A 21,731-nucleotide genomic window follows, 5' to 3' on the forward strand; every position below is an offset into this window, starting at 1 on the left:
AAGAGATCTCGTTGGCCCTAATCCTCTCTAGCACTTGATATTTTCATGAACCAAACATCAGTGTCGCGACCCCTCGCCGGCAAGGGAAAACACGACACAGGATTCTTCTTTCAGAAGTTTATTCAGGCCTTGTTTCATGTATTATCTTCTAGCGACCCCCCCGCCGAGCGCCCAAGCACAGCCTAATAAAGCCTCCCGCATACCAATCCCAAGCTGCCACGTGGATCTCTCTCATAGGGTGGTAAGGGATTGCGCGCCAACTCTCCAAAAAAGGAGTTGTTTATCACAGGCCACAGTGGAAGCCGGCGCCATCTTCTAATGGCGGCCACGGTCTATAAGAATGGCTTACCACACATCAGATTTAATTTTATTGTGTTTACAGCACCTGAAGTTCCTTCTTTTCTCCTTCTGTCATGAAGGATCATGAATACATGTTCAATTGCAAATACACAAAAAGGCTTTGCAGAGACATGTATCTACACTATACTTGCCAGCCTGTCATCAGCGATCAACCTCTGGGCCTCTTCTCTCCAATACTAAAGACTTCAGTATTGACACATTTCCCCCCCCCCCCCCCCCCGTCTTCCAGCCCTGCCATCACCCTGAGTGACTGTTGAAGTTCATACTGTTGACCCATCCAGATCCCCAGTCCCTCAGTTCCTTAACCTTCCCATCTCTCCCACTCTCATGACTTCAGACTCCATGTCCTACTGCCCCACATATTTGACTGTCACTCCACCGAATGGTCACATTTGTAGTAAGAATGTCATATCTAAGACTGTCTGGTTAAAAACTCCCTAACATTCTAGCTTTCTCATTCAGGTACCATAACTGTTCCTGCTAAAGTCATCCTACTTCTCACTGTTCATTGACCCTTCTGTATCTTCCTTCAGTCTTATTCAGCATGGTGGTGATGGTCCGTTAATTCAGCGAATATTCTCAACACCTTTTCTTCATTGTCCTTCCATCTGACCCAACTAGCTAATTCTCCTCCTACTTGATGTCAGAAGTCTTCTTCCTCTGCATTAAAATCCAGGTCAGTGCTACAAGAAAAAGAAATTGTACAACCCTACACCTTGGTGCCATTTATAAATTCATGGTCTCTTTTGTAGTCAGCTTTTTCACTGCTGTGACCAAAAACCTGAAAAGAACAGTTAGAGAAAGATAATTTTATTTGGGGGTCTCATGGTTTCAGAAGTCTCAGTCCACAGATAGCCAACTCCATTCCTGGGGGCCTGAGGCAAGGCAGAACATGATGGCAGAAAATTGTGATGAAGGAAAATGGCTCAGACATCACACCAGGAAGCAGAGACTCCCCTCACACAGACAAAATACATACCCCAAAGGCATGCCCCCAATGACTCACTTCCTCCAGTCACACTCTACTGCCTACAGTTACCACCCCGTTAATTCCTATCAGGAGATTAATGCACAGATTAGGTTAAGGCTTTTACCTAGTACAATCATTTCACCTCTAAACTTTCTTTCATCGTCTTACACATGAGCTTTTGCAGAATACCTCATATCTAAACCGTAATAGTCTCTATCCTAAACTGAATCTCCAATACTGTTCAGCTATACCTCTAGTTGATTAGGTCATGGCCTGGAATCAGATTGGATATGTCTGAATCTCAATGCCAACTCTATCACTCATTAGTGCTAACTTAGGTGAGCCACTTAATTTCTTTGTGCTTCAATTTTAATATCTCCAAAATAAGATAATAATAGTATTTAATTAGTAAGACTGCAGTGAAGTTTAAATGAGTTACAATAGTGAATGGTAAATTACAATAATTTCATGAGTATTATATGTTGGTATTATTATTTCTTTAATCAGATTTCACTATTTCATTCTTTCTAGTAGTTATTTTAAACCCATGTGATGTACTTCTCAGAGCCCTCTTTCTCCTGACCCTTATTTGGCTACCCTGCTACTCATCCTACTAGGTTTCTAAGTTTGGCTTTCCTTTTTTATTTTTCTAATAAGTCATATCTTACCCCACTCCATACTCCTGAATTTGAATTAAGGATTCTCCCTCTCTACTCTCAATGCTGTATTTCCCCCATCATTCTATGTATCATGCTATTGGTATTAGTCTGTGGTCTCCTTAAGAGGTCTAGGTGTATCTTGTTCTCTGTTGTAATCTCTAGCACCTAGCATGGAGGTGGCACACAGGAAAAAAAATCAATATATATGTGGTAAATAAATATATAAATAATAAGTGAAAAAATGAAGACTCAAACAAGACTTAAACTCCCTGAGAATAGCAATTATATATTACTGTTGGCATCACCTTAATACCTAGAAAGGAATTTTAAAATGCTAAGGAATCAAGAAATATTTTGCAAATGATCATTTTTCTATCTCTTGAAAATCACTTTTAAGTTTCCAAAATAATTCATATTCTTTGTCAGCTTCATCTCTACATGGCAAAAGAGTCTCATCTCTCAAAGATCAACCAAAGTAACATTATCAACAAAGTTTTTTCCAGTTTTCTTGTTCTAGTTATCTATTGCTGTGCAACAAACAACCACAAAACTTAGTGGCCTAAAATGATAATCTATTATTATACCTCAGGTCTGTGGGTAGTCTGTCATATGGCTGGAGCAGCAACCATCTGTAAAGCTTCACCAATTTGGATATCCAATTTGACACTAGTAGTTGGTGCTGTCAGTTGGTGGGTGAGGCTCTTGATTGGAATAACTACACATAGACTGTCCAGGTGGCTTGGGTTTCTCATAAGACTTGGGCCTCCAATATTTACTATTCTTACGTGATAACTGGCTTCCAAAAACAGGAAGCAGAAGCTTCCGGACCAGCTAAACACTATGCTTAGAAATGACTCAAGTATCACTTCTTCTTTTCTTTTTTCTAGTACAGAGGATTGAACCCAGGAGTACTCTACTACTGACCTATATCCCTAACACTTTTTAGTTTTTATTTTGAGACAGGATCTAGCTGAGTTGCCCAGGTTGGTCTCAAATTTGCCATCCTCCTGCCTCAGGCTCCCTAGTAGCTGGGATTACAGGCATGTGCCACCATGCTTTGCTCAAGTGTCACTTCTGCAGCATCTTGTATATTTATTTATTGCACTGCTGGGGATGGAACCTAGGGCCTTGTGCATGCTAGGCAAGCACTTTATCGCTGAGTTACACTAACAGCCTCTAATGAATTTTATTGGTTAAAGCTCTCACGAGCCCTCCTGAATTTAAAAGAATGAAAAAATAATTTGTCTCTTGATGAAGGAATGTCAGGTTACATTACAGAGGACGATAAAAGGTATTGTTATGACCATCTTTGAAAAAATACAATCTGTTATATTCCTTAAGGAAAAATTAGTCCCCCACTTTTTTTTGGTGTGTGTTCATTAGGACGTATATTGCCTGCCTGCTTTTTTTACCCCCATTTATTTTTAACTGAGCCAAGAGTTCTTTGCAAGGAATTTCTGATGTTAACTTATATGCACACCAAACTTTGAATAAATGGAATAAAATCACAGTTCTCAAATATATAAGTCTTTTAAAAATGTGCTTAGAAGTTTGTGATGGATTTATTATGCATTTTTAAACAATCCATATTAGAAGTTTAAATATTCAATATTTAAGCTTGGGAAATATTCAATTTTTATGTAAAAAGTGGGCTTTCATACTCAAAAATGGGCTATTAAGCATTAGTTCATACATTTGTCTCTTTTTTACTTAAATTGAGTGTTCACTGGGCACAAGAACTTGTTTTGGTAACCTTTAGATTCCTAAAGTTTAGCATAAGTTTTGCATAGCAATTACTCAATAAAGTTTGGTTGTGAATTTTACTTTAAAACATATGATAGAAGCTGGGAATTAAAATGGTGAGCAAAACCCGTCAATACAGCCTAGTGGGGTAAACATATTGATTATAGATTCACTTTAAAGACATAAACTTTCCATTGTGACAAGCTCTTTGTATTGGTTTGCTAGGGTTGCTAAAATTAAGTACTATAAACAGGGTGGCTTAAAGAATACAAATGTACTTTTAAACAATTTTGGAGGCTAGAATTCCAAGGAAAGGGCATCAGGATCTGCTCCAGGTATCTTTCTTTGGCTTGTAGATGGCCATCTTCTCCTTAGGTTTCTTCTTCTATTCATGTCTGTATGAGTCCACATTCCCCCTTTTATAAGAATGGTGGTAGTAATACTGGATTTGGGTCCACCCTCATGGTCTCATTTTAACCTGATTATCTCTGTCTATACTTTATCTCCAAATAAGGTACTGAGGGTTGGGACTCCAGTGTATGAGGTTGGAAGGATGCAATTTCGCTTATAACGCTTCTCAGAGGAAAAGTCCACAGCACTCTGATAATTCATAAGAGGGGAATCTGAGGTGGAGAGGCCGAGGAAGGCTTCCCTGAGGAAGTGAAACTGAGTGGAAACCTGGAGGTTGGGTGGGAGCTTATGAAATCAAGAGGGAAGGGAATTTCTGATCATGGAAATAATATATGGTAAATTCCCCTGTGAGAGAAAGCATTGTGAATACAAGTGGCTGAAAGAAGTCTGGCAAGACTGGGGCAGAAGGGGACATGATCGAATCTGTATAATAAACAAATAAGGAGAAAATCTGAGTCCTATAATGGTGTAATTTTTTCCCCCCAGAGAGAATTTGTTTGCTTCTGTTAGTTGGCTGTGGTTACCAGCAATCCCAGACAAACAGAATCCTCTCAGGAATAGGGATAATTCCCAAACTTTGATCCCTTTGACCACTGGTTCCTTTCCAGTTTACCCTCCTCCTCTTTTGGGTCCTTACCCAATGATGGGGGTTGGGTGGTCTCAAAACTTGCCCTCCTCAACAGAAGTTTGTGTGTTCCAAACTCCAGATTTTGGGCTTCCAGCTTCATGAGTCTATCAAAAATTCTGTTGAAGTTCTCAGCTTCTTCTACATTAGCAGATGCCTATAATGCTTAGGCAGAGAGATTCCACTTCCATGTATAAAACCTTAGAGAAAAATTATCTGATAGGTAACAGAACACATGTACCAAAATGTTCTCTTGAACATGTGAGTCATATTCCCAGACTAGAAACAACTCAAATATCCACTGAGAGTAGGATGGATGAATCATATCTGTGATATTTCATGCAATGAAGAATCAGAGAGGACTAAAAATGGATGATTTGAAGCTAACACATAATTATATGAATGGAATTCATAAATACAATGCTGTGTTAAAGAAGCAAAATGCAAAAAAAATACAGAATGATTTTAATTATATGGTTCAAAATTTGGCAAAAGTAAACTATATTGCTTAGTCACATATACATAAATGGTAGAATTATGAAGAAGCAAAGATAGTTATTACAAAAAATCAGAGTAATGTTTACACTAAGTAAGAGTATTGTAACTGGGTGGAGGTGGCAGGGGTGGTGTTAGAGGGGACTGGTAATTTTCTACTTCTTGATCTGAGTAATGATTTTAATATCAAAAAATTCTTTCCAATTATTCTATAAAGTGTACAATGTACACTGTTTCATGTTCTTTCCATATGAAAGTTATATTTCACTATAAAAAGTTTAAAAAAACAAAAAAAGTACATCTAATACTACACCACTAAATCTTGAATTAATCTTACTATTTTTGCAATCAGTATTCTCTAGCAGTAACTGAGTGAAACAATATAACAATCGTGACACCAATATTTTGTTTTGCCAGTAAAAATTCCCTATGTGTGAGATTATATAAAATTTTAAAAATAAATTGTTTTGATTCCTAGGTTGGATCATTAAATGCATGCTTCCTTGCAAAGAGGAATTTCCAAGTTGATGTATATGAAGCTAGGGAAGGTAAGTCAATAGTGAAAAATGTGAGATGTGACCCTAATTCTTTGACCTCTTTTTTTCTTAGATTTTTCTGAATACAAAAATGTTTTTAATAAAATAAATTTAAAAATAAGAACTGTTGGATTATTTTTAAAGCCTCAGTGATCTACATTTAATATAATGCTCATTTACTATTTGTAATTTTTAGAAGAGTTTAAGAGTCTTTGAGTTTAATTCTGAATGTAATAGTTTCAGGTGCAACAATATGCTCATCCTCTGCCTATATGGTGTAATTAACCATGGTGTCTGCTTCCAATGTATTAGATATCCGAGTGGCTAACTTTGCACGTGGAAGAAGCATTAACTTGGCCCTTTCTTATAGAGGACGACAGGCATTGAAAGCCATTGGCCTGGAAGAACAGGTACCTTGTTATTGCGTTTTCTTATAGAAGATAATATTTAATGTTTTTCAAAAAATTCTATGGTCTTGTTTCTATCCTGGTTTGAAGAAACATTTAATGTCAAGAACCGCTGCATGAAAACTCATTCTACAAAAGTTTTCAAACTTCTAAATTTGACATTTTTGACAAACCTGGGGGATTTGAGGTGACAGGGGTCACTACAACCTCACCTGATGACTGCTTCTGACACTGGGCTTTCATAGATTTTGGATCTTTGCCTAAGAAAAAAAAGAGAGTGTGGAAATGGCATCCAGGATGAGAGGTGGCAGATAAAATTCAATTTTATTTATATTACATGGGACCATAATCTCTTATTCTGAACTCTGCACCCCAACAGAGCTTGGAAAATAGAAAAGTTTTCATCACTTATTTAATAACAAAACTTGACCTGACACAAGCCTTTATGGTCTAATTTTAAGATTCTACTTAGTATAAATGTTGTTTTAATTAGCTTTTCCTCGCTGTGACCAAAATACCTTACAAGAACAATTTAAAGGAGGAAAAGTTTATATTGGCTCACAATTTCAGAGGTTTAGTCCATGGTTGACTGACTCCATATCTCTGGCCCCAAGGTGAGGTAGAACATCATGGCAGAAGGGTGTGGTAGAGGAAAGCACCTCAGTATGTGACAGCCAGGAAGCAGAGGGAGCTCAGCTCACTAGGGACAAATACCTACCTCAAAGGAAAATCAACAGTGACCTGCCTCCACCATCAACAACCTACCTGCTCATAGTTAACACCCAGTAAATCTGTATCAGTGGGTGGGAGTCAAGACGCAGCCCAGACTGCCCACACCAGCCTGTGTAGGACTCAGGCTCACAGTAGGCCGAGGTCTGCACCTCCACTGGCAGGGCAGAACCCACCAGAGCCTAGCCTCTGGCACAGGACCGCCACTTCCAACCAGCAGACTACCAGAGGAGGTCAAGCCCAGATCCACCCACATTGGCCTGTGCAGGGCCCAGGCTCACAGTAGGCCTGGGTCTACCCCTCCACCAGCAGGCACCCATGGAGCCCAGCTTCTGGCACAGGACTGCCCCTCCTGACCAGCAGACTACCAAAGACATCCAGGTAAAGGGTTGGGGAAAATTTTACCACCCACATGGACTGTGGAAGCAAGCAGGAGTTTACATCCTGATATCAAATAAAGTACGCTTCAAACTAAAGTCAATCAAAAAGGATAAAGAAGGACACTACGTACTGCTCAAGGGGACCATACACCAACAAGACATAACAATCATAAATATATATGCCCCAAACAATGGTGCAGCTATGTTCATCAAACAAACTCTTCTCAAGTTCAAGAGTCAAATAGACCACAACACAATAATTTCGGGTGACTTTAACACAACTCTTTCATCACTAGATAGATCTTCGAAACAAAAGCTGAACAAAGAAACTGTAGAACTCAGTAACACAATCAATAACTTAGACTTAACTGACATATATAGAATATTCCATCCTTCAACGAGAGAATATACTTTCTTCTAGAAAAAGAACAAATCAACACCCAAAGCCGCAGAAGATAGGAAATAATTTAAATTGGAGCTGAAATCAATGAAATTGAAAAAATTGACAGAACAAAAAGTTCAAAAAAGTTGGTTCTTTGAAAAAATAAATAAAAGTGACAGACCCTTAGCCATGCTAGTTAAGACAAGGAGAGAGAAAATTCAAATCACTAACATACATGATGAGAAAGGGAATATCACAACAGACACTACAGAAATACAAAAGATAATTAGAAATTATTTTGAAAACTTGTACTCTAATAAAATAGAAAATATAGAAGACATTGACAAATTTCTAGAATCATATAATTTGCCCAGATTGAATCAGGATGATATGCACAATTTAAACAGATCAATTTCAAGTGATAAAATAACAGACGCCATCAAAAGACTACCAACCAAGAAAATCCCAGGACCTGATGGATACACAGCCAAGTTCTACAAGACGTTTAAAGAAGAACTAATACCAATACTCTTCAATTTATTTCATGAAATAGAAAAAGAGGGAGCACTTCCGAACTCATTCTATGAGGCCAATATCACCCTGATTCCAAAACCAGGCAAAGACACATCAAAAAAAGAAAACCGCAGACCAATATCTCTAATGAACATAGACACAAAAATTCTCAATAAAATTCTGGCAAATCAAATATAAAAACATCAAAAAGATTATGTACCAAGATCTTATGGGATTCATCCCAGCAATGCAAGTTTGGCTCAACATACGGAAATCAATAAATGTAATTCATCACATCAATAGAAGTAAAGATAAGAATCATATGATCATCTCAATAGACATAGAAAAAGCATTTGACAAAATACAGCACCCCTTTATGTTCAAAACACTAGAAAAACTAGGGATAACAGGAACATATTTCAACATCATAAAGGCTGTCTATGCTTAGCCCCAGGCCAACATCATTCTAAATGGAGAAAAATTGAAGGCATTGCTGCTAAAAACTGGAACAAGACCGGGATGTCTACTTTCACCACTTCTATTTAACATAGTTATTGGAATACTGGCCAGAGCAATTAGACAAACAAAAGAAATTAAAGGGATACACATAGAAAAAGAAGAATTCAAATTGGAACTATTTGCTGATGATATGATTCTATACCTAGAAGACCCTAAAAGTTTCACAGAAAACTTCTAGGAACTAGTAAATGAATTCAGTCAAGTAGCAGGATATAAAACCAACACCCATAAATCAAAGGCATTCTGTATATCAGTGACAAATCCTCAGAAAGGGAAATGAGGAAAACTACCCCATTTTCAATAGCCTCAAAAATAAAATAAAATACTTAGGCATCAACTTAATGAAAGAGGTGAAAGATCTATATAATGAAAATTATAGAACCCTAAAGAAAGAAGTCAAAGAAGACCTTAGAAGATGGAAAAATCTACCTTGCTCTTGGATAGGCAGAATTAATATTATCAAAATGACCATACCTCCAAAAGCACTATACAGATTTAGTGCAATTCTGATCAAAATTCCAATGACATTCCTCATAGAGATAGAAAAAGCAATCATGAAATTTGTCTGGAAAAATAAGAGACCCAGAATAGCTAAAGCAATCCTTGGCAGGAAGAGTGAAGCAGGTGGCATCACTATACCAGACCCTTAAACTATACTACAGAGCAATAGTAACAAAAACAGCATGGTATTGGCACCAAAACAGACTGGTAGACCAATGGTACAAAACAGAGGGCACAGAGACTAACCTACAAATTTACAATCATCTTATATTAGACAAAGGTGCCAAAAACATGCATTGGAGAAAAGATAGCCTCTTCAATAAATGGTGCTGGGAAAACTGGAAATCTATATGCAATAAAATGAAATTAAACCCCTATCTCTCACCATGCACAAAACTCCACTCAAAATGGATCAGGAACTTAGGAATAAAAACAGACACCCTGCTTCTCATAGAAGAAAAAGTAGACCCTAATCCATCATGTGGTATTAGGCCCCAACTTCCTTAATAAGACTCCTTTGGCAAAATAATTAAAATAAAGAACAAATATATGGGGTGGACTCAAGTTAAAAAGTTTCTTCTCAGCAAAAGAAACAATGTGTGAGGTGAATAGAGAGCCTACATCTTGGGAACAAATCTTTACCCCTCACACATCAGATAGAGCACTAATCTCAAGGGTATATAAAGAACTCAAAAAATAAACACCAAAAAAACCCCACAAATAACCCAATCAATAAATGGGCCAAGGGCCTAAACAGATACTTCTCAGAAGAGGATATACCATCAATCAATAAATATATGAAAAAATGTTCATTATATCTAGCAATTAGAGAAATGAAAATCAAAACCACTCTAAGATAGCATCTCACTCCAGTCAGAATGGCAGCTATTATAAAGACAAACAAAACAATAAGTGTTGGCAAGGATGTGGGGAAAAAAGTACGCTCATACACTGCTGGTGGGACTGCAAATTGGTGCAATCAATATGAAAAGCAGTATGGAGATTTCTTGGAAAATTGGAAATGGAACCACCATTTGACCCAGCAATTCCTCTCCTCAGTCTATACCCAAAGGACTTAAAAACAGATACTACAGGGACACAGCCACATCAATGTTTATGGCAGCATAATTCACAATAGCTAAACTGTGGAACCAACCTAGATGCCCTTCAGTAGATGAATGGATAAAAACAGTGTGGCATATATACACAATGGAATATTACTCAGCAATAAAAGAGAACAAAACCATGACATTTGCAGGTAAATGGGTGGAGTTAGAGAAGATAATGCTAATTGAAGTTAGCCAATCCCCAAAAACCTAATACCGAATGTTTTCTTTGATATAAGGAGGCTGATTCATAGTGGGATAGGGAGCGGGAGCATGGGAGGAATAGACGAACTATAGATAGAGCAGAGAGGTTGGAGGACAAGGGAAGAGGCATGGGGTTAGAAATGATGGTGGAGTGTGATGATCATTATTATCCAAAGTACATGTATGAAGACATGAATTGTTGTGAATATACTTTGTATACAAGCAGAGGTATGAAAAATTGTGCTCTATGTGTGTAATAAGATTTGTAATGCATTCTGCTGTCACATATAAATTAAAAAAATAAAGAAATTAACTGGGGATATAATGAGGGTTGTTCTGCCTTTTTGAGAGGCTGCCTACAGGGACACACGGTATTTTTTGTTCCCTGCATGGTGAATCCTGCCCTAGTCTCACACTGCTTAGGGGAAGGTAAGGTGCTTCTGGCCCCAACACAAGCCACATCCCTCAACCCACATTAGCAGTGATGAAGGTGATGTTTGGCCTCTCTCACCCTGTCACCTTGCCATTTTGTTCAGCATGTGGGTCGAGAAGAGGATGCTCTTTATTGAGCCAACACAAAGACTTCAGTAATAAACAACAGGAACACACTAAAGGTTTATCAATGGAGGGGATAAAAATTTTCCTAGCTATTGGGTAGAACCAGATGAGCTCATTAAACAAGTGTAATTACATGATGAAAGGTGTAATATAGATTCAGCCATAGAACAGGTAATTTCAGGCTGCCATTTGCCTGCGGCTTGCAGACAGATTACTCAGGCTCAATGCTAGATGACCCGCGGAGACTGCTTCTTGGAGCCTAATCTTATCGGAGCATACACCGAGCACGGAGCGGCTGAGTTCTGGCTCCCGGAACTGCTCTGGCCCAGGGCTAAGGAGCCCGCGGAAACTGCTTCTCGGTCCAGGTACTGCTGAGTACTGTGGAGGTAAATACCAACCGAGCCTTCATGGGCAGTGGCAACAGGACTGAGACGGGGCCTGTGAGGGCCAGTCAGGACTCACCCATTGCTTTGGTCACCCGACAAAGGGAACGAAGTGCTGCCATTCGCATAGGATACCAACATGGCAGAGATCTGATGTCATCAGAAAGCGGCGGAGGAGAGAACTTCATCAATACCAGCGGCGACAGAAACAGTTGGTCTCCTGGTAGGGAGGGTGAGTCACAGACACCCGAGTCTCTTGCTTTGTCTTCGAGGCAGAGGGGAGGAGCTGGGCCGCCGCCCGCGCCCGGAGCAGGCCCAGTGGCTCGCTGGCGTGGTGGTCCCATGACCCCAATTGGAGAGGGGGCGGATCGAAGCCGCCACCCGCACCCGCAAGGTGGGCAGACCTGCGACCAACCTGCAGATCAGGCCCAGCGGTCCGCGGGCATGGTAGGAGGGGCAGGGCAGAGCCGCCGCCCGCGCCTGCAAGGTAGGCAGACCTGCGGATCAGGCGCAGTGGCCTGCCGGCGTGGTACACACGTCACCCCAATTGGAGTAGGGGCAGAGCAGAGCCGCCACCCGTGCCCGAAAGGTGGGCAGACCTGCGACAAACTAGCGGGACAGGCCCAGTGGCCTGCTGGTGCGACAGACACGTCACCCCATTTGGAGTAGGGGCAGAGCAGAGCCGCCACCCGTGCACGCAAGGTAGGCAGACCTGCGACCGACCGGTGGAACAGGCCCAGCGGCCGGCCGGGGTGGTAGGCACGTCACCCCAATTGGAGTAGGAGCAGAGCAGAGCCTTCGCCCACACCGGGAACAGGCCCAGCGGTCCGCAGGTGTGGTAGAAAAGTCACACCAATTGGAGGGGAAGCAGAGCAGAGCCGCCGCCCGCGCCTGCAGGGTAGGCAGACCTGCAAGCGACCGGCGGATCAGGCCCGGTGGCCTGGTACACTCGTCACCCCAACTGGAGTAGGGGCAGAGCAGAGCCGCCGCCCGCGCCCGGAACAGGCCCAGTGACCTGCCGGCGTGGTAGTCACGACAACCCAATTGGAGTAAGGGCAGAGCAGAGCCACCGCCCACGCCTGCAAGGTAGGCAGACCGCTGCCCGACCCTGCAAGGGAGACTTTTCAACTATACAAGAGCAATATAAATATATAGGGGAAAAAAAAATTTCAAAAACACAACAGTTTCACCAAGCAGAAAGAAACGCAAGCAGTACGAAAAGACAAGGAAAGAAAGGACCACAAGCAATGCAGGTCAACTCAACTTTAGAAGAGGTAACAGCTGCAGCAGATGGAATGTCAGATAAAAAATTCAGGATATACATGCTTCAGATGATCTGGAGTATCAAGGAAGACATTAGACAGCAAAATCAGACAATGAAAGACCACTTCGACAATGAATTACACAAACAAATCCAGGAAGCAAAGGATCAACTATACAGGGAGATAGAGGTTATAAAAAACAAACAAACAGAAATCCTAGAAATGCAGGAAGCAATAAACCAACTTAAAAACTCAATTGAGAATACTACCAGCAGAGTAGAACACTTAGAAGATAGAACATCAGACAATGAAGACAAAGTATTTCAACTGGAAAAGAACATAGACAGCTCAGCAATACTGTTAAGAAACCATGAGCAGAACATCCAAGAAATATGGGATAACATTAAGAGACCAAACTTAAGAGTCATTGGGATACAGGGAGGTACAGAACTCCAAACCAAAGGAATGAGCAATCTATTCAATGAAATAATATGAGAAAACTTCCCAGACTTGAAGAATGAGACAGAATCCCAAATCCTAGAAGCCTACAGGACACCGAATGTGCAAAATCATAAGACATCCACACCTAGACACATTATAATGAAGATGCCCAACATACAGAATAAGGAGAGAATTTTAAAAGCTACAAGAGAAAGGAAGCAGATTACATTTAGAGGTAAGCCAATCAGGATAACAGCTGATCTTTCAACACAGACTCTGAAAGCTAGAAGATCCTGGAATAACATATTTCAAACACTGAAATAAAATGGGTTCCAACCAAGAATTGTGTATCCAGCGAAATTAAGCTTCAGGATGGAAGATGAAATTAAAACCTTCCACGATAAACAAAAGTTAAAAGAATTTGCAGCTAGAAAACCATCTCTTCAAAACATCCTTGGCAAAACATTACAGGAAGAGGAAATGGAAAATAACAATGAAAACCAACAGTGGGAGGTAGGACAGTAAAGCGGGGGGAAATAATCAAATAGGAAAACAAACCATGTTTAGTAACAGAAATAAACAAATATGGCTGGAAGAACAACCCATATCTCAATAACAACCCTAAATGTTAATGGCTTAAACTCACCAATTAAGAGACACAGGCTAGTAGAATGGATCACAAAACAAGACCCAACAATATGCTGCCTACAGGAGATGCATTTGATAGGAAAAGACATACATAGGCTGAAGGTGAAAGGTTGGGAAAAATCATATCACTCATATGGACTTCAGAAACAAGCAGGAGTGTCCATACTCATATCAAATAAAATAGATTTCAAGCCAAAGTTAATCAAAAGGGATAAAGAGGGACACTACATACTGCTTAAGGGAACCATACACCAACAAGACATAACAATCATAAATATATATGCCCCAAACAATGGTGCAGCTATGTTCATCAAACAAACTCTTCTCAAGTTCAAGAGTCTAATAGACCACCATACAATAATCATGGGAGACTTCAACACACCTCTCTCGCCACTGGACAGATCTTCCAAACAAAAGTTGAATAAGGAAACTATAGAACTCAATAACACAATTAATAACCTAGACTTAATTGACATATATAGAATATACCACCCAACATCAAGCAGTTACACTTTTTTCTCAGCAGCACATGGATCCTTCTCAAAAATAGATCATATATTATGTTACAGGGCAACTCTTAGACAATATAAAGGAGTAGAGATAATACCATGCATCTTATCTGATCACAATGGAATGAAACTGAAAATCAACGATAAAAGAAGGAAGGAAAAAGCATACATCACTTGGAGAATGAACAATAGGTTACTGAATGATCAATGGGTTATAGAAGACATCAAGGAGGAAATTAAAAAATTCTTAGAGATAAATGAAAACACAGACACAACATATTGGAATCTATGGGACACATTGAAAGCAGTTCTAAGAGGAAAATTCATTGCTTGGAGTTCATTCCTTAAAAAAAGAAAAAACCAACAAATAAATGATCTCATACTTCATCTCAAAATCCTAGAAAAAGAAGAGCAAAACAACAGCAAAAGAAGTAGAAGGCAAGAAATAATTAAAATCAGAGCTGAAATTAATGAAATCGAAACAAAAGAAACAATTGAAAAAATTGACAAAACTAAAAGTTGGTTCTTTGAAAAAATAAACAAAATCGACAGACCCTTAGCCATGCTAGTGAAGAGAAGAAGAGAGAGAACTCAAATTACTAGCATACAGGATGAAAAAGGCAATATCACAACAGACACTTCAGAAATACAGAAGATAATCAAAAATTATTTTGAATCCTTATACTCCAATAAATTAGAAGATAGTGAAGGCATAGATAAATTTCTTAAGTCATATGATCTGCCCAGATTGAGTCAGGAGGATATAGACAACCTAAACAGACCAATATCAATTGAGGAAATAGAAGAAACCATCAAAAGACTACCAACTAAGAAAAGCCCAGGACCGGATGGGTATACAGCAGAGTTTTACAAAACCTTTAAAGAGGAACTAATACCAATACTTTTCAAGCTATTTCAGGAAATAGAAAAAGAGGGAGAACTTCCAAATTCATTCTACGAGGCCAACATCACCCTGATACCTAAACCAGATAAAGACACTTCAAAGAAAGAAAACTACAGACCAATATCTCTAATGAACCTAGATGCAAAAATCCTCAATAAAATTCTGGCGAATCAGATACAAAAACATATCAAAAAAATTGTTCACCATGATCAAGTAGGATTCATCCCTGGGATGCAAGGCTGGTTCAATATACGGAAATCAATAAATGTTATTCACCACATCAATAGACTTAAAAATAAGAACCATATGATCATCTCGATAGATGTGGAAAAAGCATTCGACAAAGTACAGCATCCCTTTATGTTCAAAACTCTAGAAAAACTAGGGATAACAGGAACATACCTCAATATTGTAAAAGCAATCTATGCTAAGCCTCAGGCTAGCATCATTCTGAATGGAGAAAAATTGAAGGCATTCTCTCTAAAATCTGGAACAAGACAGGGATGCCCTCTCTCTCCACTTCTGTTCAACATAATTCTTGAAACACTGGCCAGAGCAATTAGACAGACGAAAGAAATTAAAGGCATAAAAATAGGAAAAGAAGAACTTAAATTATCACTATTTTCAGAAGACATGATTCTATACCTAGCAGACCCAAAAGGGTCTACAAAGAAACTATTAAAGCTAATGAATGAATTTAGCAAAGTGGCAGGATATAAAATCAACACGCATAAATCAAAGGCATTCCTGTATATCAGCGACAAATCCTCTGAAATGGAAATGAGGACAACCACTCCATTCACAATATCTTCAAAAAAAATAAAATACTTGGGAATCAACCTAACAAAAGAGGTGAAAGACTTATATAATGAAAACATCGATGTTCATAGCAGCTCAATTCACAATAGCAAGACTGTGGAACCAACCTAGATGCCCTTCAATAGACGAATGGATAAAAAAAAATGTGGCATTTATACACAATGGAGTATTACTCTGCATTAAAAAATGACAAAATCATAGAATTTGCCGGAAAATGGATGGCATTAGAGCAGATTATGCTAAGTGAAGCTAGCCAATCCCTAAAAAACAAATGCCAAATGTCTTCTTTGATATAAGGAGAGTAACTAAGAACAGAGTAGGGATGAAGAGCAGGAGAAGAAGATTAACATTAAACAGGGATGAGAGGTGGGAGGGAAAGGGAGAGAGAAGGGAAATTGCATGGAAATGGAAGGAGACCCTCAGGGTTATACAAAAGTACATACAAGAGGAAATGAGGGGAAAGGGGAAAATAGTACAAGGGGGAGAAATGAATGACAGTAGAGGGGGTAGAGAGAGAAGAGGGGAGGGGAGGGGAGGGTTGGGGGGATAGTAGAGGATAGGAAAGGCAGCAGAACACAACAGACACTAGTATGGCAATATGTAAATCAATGGATGTGTAACTGATGTGATTCTGCAATCTGTATATGGGGTAAAAATGGGAGTTCATAACCCACTTGAATCAAAGTGTGAAATATTATATGTCAAGAACTATGTAATGTTTTGAACAACCAACAATAAAAAAATTAAAAAAAAAGAAAGGTGTAATATACTGGACATACTATTTTCTGTCGTTTTAGCCAGGGGTTACAAACTTTCTGTAAAGGGCCAAATAAAAACATTTTATGGTAACTGGGCTATATATTGTCTTTATTACATTTTTTTAACTTATTGAAAATGTTTTTAACATCCCTACCTCATGCATTGAACAATTTTTTTAAAAAAAATTATATCCTTGCAAAAATTACTAAAAAATTCCAGTAAAAAAATATTAGCCAATTTCTTTCACTTGGTAAAATTGCTCAGTTTAAAACACTAAAGGCTTTGGTCCTTGACTAGTAATAGAGTTAATCTCCCAGCTATTGCTAATAAGACTTCTAGACACACATGGAGCCACATTGGTTATTGCTCAGTACAACCATTAAATCTGGAGGTTTGTGTAATGCTTTGCCAGGAAAGCCTCATGTTTACTTGATGACTAATGCTAACCATCATTCTGTGTTGCATATGCTGCCAGAGAATTTTAGTGTACCTGCTGGTTCAAATTAAAATTTAAAAAGACTAAATACCATGTAAGAGATGATATAAAGTTTATGGGTTTCTGCATTCTTGTTATTTTCTTCTGTCAAGAAGGTCTTTGGTACAGATAAGACTGTTTTATGTCAAGCTGGATATAAACCATTCAATTTCTTATGCTTTCATTTAATAAATTTTCAAGAAGTCTCTCTTCTTGCACAAGTCTGGTCACTGAATGTAAAAGGTTTTGGATAATAAGTGTCAAGTAAACAACTTCTGCAAGGAGGAATTGTTTTTTCTTCAACAGAAGTCTTTCTAAGGGACTTGCATCCTACGAAATTGAATATTTAACCACAGTTATTTATGAGTGTTAAAATGCCCATGGGCTAAAACAAAACAAAAATCTGTATCAGTGGATTAATCCACTATTAAGTTACAGCTCTCATAAACTAATCATTTCACCCCTGGACATTCTTGCACTGTCTTACACATGAGCTTTTGGGGGACATCTCATATCTAAATCATAACATGTTTTGCTACAAAAATAGTGTTTGATTTTGAGATGATGCACCAGACCCACGAAGTGTTAAATGATATGTAGCATTTGTGCCTTATACTACCTGATTAAAATTTGAAAACTCCTGAACTCTGAAACCAACAAGCCCCATGGTTTGAATAAGGGATTGTGAACCTACAGTAAAATTCCCCGACATGGACTTATTATTATGTAACCTCCAATTATCATGAAATTTGGAAATGTAAAGAGAAGTGGCATATTTTTTTTCTTGATAATACTATTACTTCCACTGACAATATGTCTTTCTTTTTTCACCTGTGGTGCTAGGAATCAAACTCAGTCCTTCACAGGTGCAAGGCAAGCATTCTACTATACCCATAGCTAGACAGTGTGTCTTAGAATTGATCATATAAATAAACATGAGTGCTATTTGCATTCCTACAGTTGTTATCCAAATAGCAATAGCCTTGCATAAGAAAACCCTTTGCACTAAACTTCAAGAGTCCCAAGTTTTACCCCTCAAGATGTCCCTTTATGTCATTATGAGGAAATCACTTAACCTCTTTAATTGTAAAACATTCTCCCTAATCTGTGATGTTTGGTTTGGATCAGATCAATCAATTAAAAGATCTAAACTTGGAAAAAAAAACAACTAAAAATTTCAGGAACAGTTTTCACTGCATGTGTTGTTATTATACTGGGTTTCAAGGGTCCTTTGTAGTTATTAATATTTGAAAATTACATTTTAAATTCAATGTTTATCTTATTTGCATGACGTCATATTATAGTAATTGAAATCACTATTTCTGGCTCATTTCAGGTTATATCCCAAGGTGTTCCCATGCGAGCAAGAATGATTCACTTTCTTTCAGGAAGAAAATCAGCAATTCCCTATGGGACAAAGTCTCAGGTGGGTTTACCCTGAAGATAATGATTTTCACATTGATCAAAACTAGGCCTCATATGAAACCTGCCTTTTGCTGGTTGGCTCCTCCTTTTCTCTCCAGCCCTACCTTTGACATTGCCCACTTCAGTCTAGACTCCAGGAACATATGTACTCGTTAATAAGCTAATTCATAGGAGATGCTCAAAACATGACCCAGACCATAATGCACATTCAAAAAGAATTCATTATGATTACTGTTCTTACTGTTAGGCCATTTCTTGTCTTTATGCTTTGCTCCTGCTGTTCAGCTGCCTGGGATGCCCTTTCCCTCCCATGTTCCTTTACAATTAGAGAAAATTAGTATGTTATTTGTTGTCAGTCATAATGGACAAGAACAACTCTGGAGAGTTTTATAATGCTGTTGCCTTTCCCTAACTAACCTTCTTGCCCCAAAGTTGCTTATAATGGAATGTATAAAATGAACCATAAATGCTTTCAGTACTCCATAATTTCTAAAACAACGGACGCCAGATGGTGATGAAGAGTTTATGAATGAAAATTCATTTTCCTGCCTTGTGTTTTTCTTATTTTTCACATAGTAGCAACAACAACAACAAAAAACAAAACTGTGGAAACTATATATTTTCATCTAATTATGCCTTCTGAGTTTGTTTTCTCAAGATAGAATGAATGCACTAAAACACACATCAACAAGAGAAAAATTCCAACTTGCTTTATTGTTACCCAGGATTGTCTTATTAAGCACAGAGTGAGGTTCGTATTGTTCCAAGCAAAATTCCTGTTGCAGGTAGATCTCAGACTCACCTGGGACCTTGTTAAAATGCAGAGTGATTCAGCAGGGATGGAGTGGAGGCTGAGGTTCTGCAATTCTAAGAAGCTGCCAGCTGGGGTTGATGCTGCTGGTCCACAAACCATGCTTTGAGTAGAGAGAAGTGTGTGTGTATTGGGTGGTGGGGAGGGGGCGGTAGAGGAAAAGAAAAAAGAGAACAATAAATCCACAAGAGGGTAAAAGTGTTGGTGAAAGTTCCCCGTATTAGAGGCCTTCACTGTATTATTAAGAAGGAGGAAATGTCCCTTCCCCCATCATTCCAGCTACTTCTGGATTCTTAAGAACTGAGTTAATACTAAATTTACAGCCACCCCTCTCCCTATAGTTTTTGCATCATTCTATCTCATTCTAACATAGGGGCCTCCTTGGCCTGTAAGAACTACATAAAGTTGGTATTAACCACTCAGTTGCACAGCCTGTGAAAGTACAGAGCCATTTCCATGAACCCAGGATTTCTTCCCAGGGAATGAACCTACCTTTCCTTGGCCTCCTCTGCCACTTGGCACCGACTCTCATGTGATATTGGCTGTGTACCACAATAATCCAGTCCTGAAATTCACCCTTTCACTTACTCAAAAGGCCTGTGAATCTGCTGATTTATGTGTCATGGAGGGACCACTTTGTTCAAGGAACACAAACAATTTAGAAATCTTCCATGTGCAAAATCTGACTTATAAAACCTTTCTGACCCCCTTCTCTGGCTTTCCTCTTCCAGCTGTATTTTATTGTTTGTTCGTTAGTCCTTTTCCCCATGAAGCATTCAGACTCTTCCTGTCTGACTGCATCTTGCCGCCTTCCTCCCAAATTGCCCTGGGAACTGTCAAAATACTGTCTAATATACAGAACAGATCTGAGCTCGCTCCCAAATTTATATTTCTAAGCCCCTACGCTCAAAATAGAGAAAGGGTACCCTGCACCTTATTATGAAGCGTTCTTTTCTGAAGGAACTGGGGGATGGAGAAAGCAAACACTTTTTTTCCCTAACATATTTGAAATAGCACCACAACTATTGTCTTATGAATTCCCAAAGGAGACTTTTTTTTTTTAACTTTTCTATGTTTTATTAGTAGTGTCTTTTTGGTTGCAAAAGCCACCTTATACCTCTTGACTTATTTATTCTTATTTGTTCTTCAAAAAATCAGCATTTCAGAATAGGTAGTTATAACACAATACTATTCAAAGATCTGAGGTAGACTGGTGTTCCTGCAGCACTGATGTGTCTGTCAGTTCTCAAATAATGCAAGCATCAACCAAACCTGACAACTAACATGGAAATTTGACTGTTTCTTGACATACTTTGAATAACACATTTGGTTTCCATTGAAAAACTGATTAATGACTTAGAAGACCAGAAAACAGAACCATACAGCAGAGAATGAAGAGGTTCATTTTAATTTACAGCAAAGACAGGAAGCTCCTCCATCATCATTACCACTGTGGTATGACCAACTTATTTTACAAAAGTTTAGATTCAGTTGTTAATGTAAAACTTTTACTTTGGGATAAGCTACAGATACATAAATTAATATTTATGTGTTAAAAATATTGTGACATCTCAAGAAAAATTATATGCTTTAAATATTTAAAGCAATAGATTTACCTTAATTCCAAGGATACATTGTAGTTAGCATAGGCTCTAAGTAGGTACTTCTATATAAAATAATAAATATTAAAAAATAGATTTTATAAGTGCATTATATAAAGATGAATATAAACCAAGCTGAATTTGTTACTATATATTTATTATTGTACTTACTTTATTTTTTCCTTCTGTTTCTAAACTAATCTAAAATTAAAACACTTTAACAGTTGCTTTAAAGTGTTGAGGATCCTAGGCACTGTGCCTACCTTGTCTCATGGGACTGTCAACCCTGCTGAATTTTCCTATGAACTCAGAAATAACCAACATATGTTCCAGTGAGGTTTAATCCTGTCTCTGCCAACCTCCAGCCTCACCACAACCAAATCTAACACATACGTACACACACACACACACATACACACACACACTTTTTATATTCACATGAAAGCCTACGGTAGTCTTTACATTTCTTCTAGTGATGCTATTATTACTGAAGTGTCCCAACAGCTAAATTTAGTTACCTAAGATGAAAATATTTCATTTATGACTCATTGTTAAAGTGAAATTACCTTAGTGAAATAATATTTCTTGTACCTACA

General features: G+C 38.5%; 1 protein-coding gene across 1 annotated transcript in view; it reads left to right on the forward strand.

Moving 5' to 3' along the window:
• The window catches only part of Kmo (kynurenine 3-monooxygenase), a 49,875-nt gene that overhangs the window by 6,646 nt on the left and 21,498 nt on the right, over positions 1–21,731 (forward strand). Inside the window, 3 exon segments of the mRNA XM_046432530.2 lie at positions 5,742–5,811; positions 6,112–6,209; positions 18,635–18,724. Of these exon segments, the coding sequence (XP_046288486.1) occupies positions 5,742–5,811; positions 6,112–6,209; positions 18,635–18,724 (258 nt within the window).

This window comes from Marmota monax, unplaced genomic scaffold (genome assembly GCF_021218885.2).
Source record: "Marmota monax isolate L192 unplaced genomic scaffold, Marmota_monax_Labrador192_F-V1.1 WCK01_AAM20220418_F8-fsc00090, whole genome shotgun sequence".
In the NCBI taxonomy this organism is placed as follows: Eukaryota; Metazoa; Chordata; class Mammalia; order Rodentia; family Sciuridae; genus Marmota; species Marmota monax.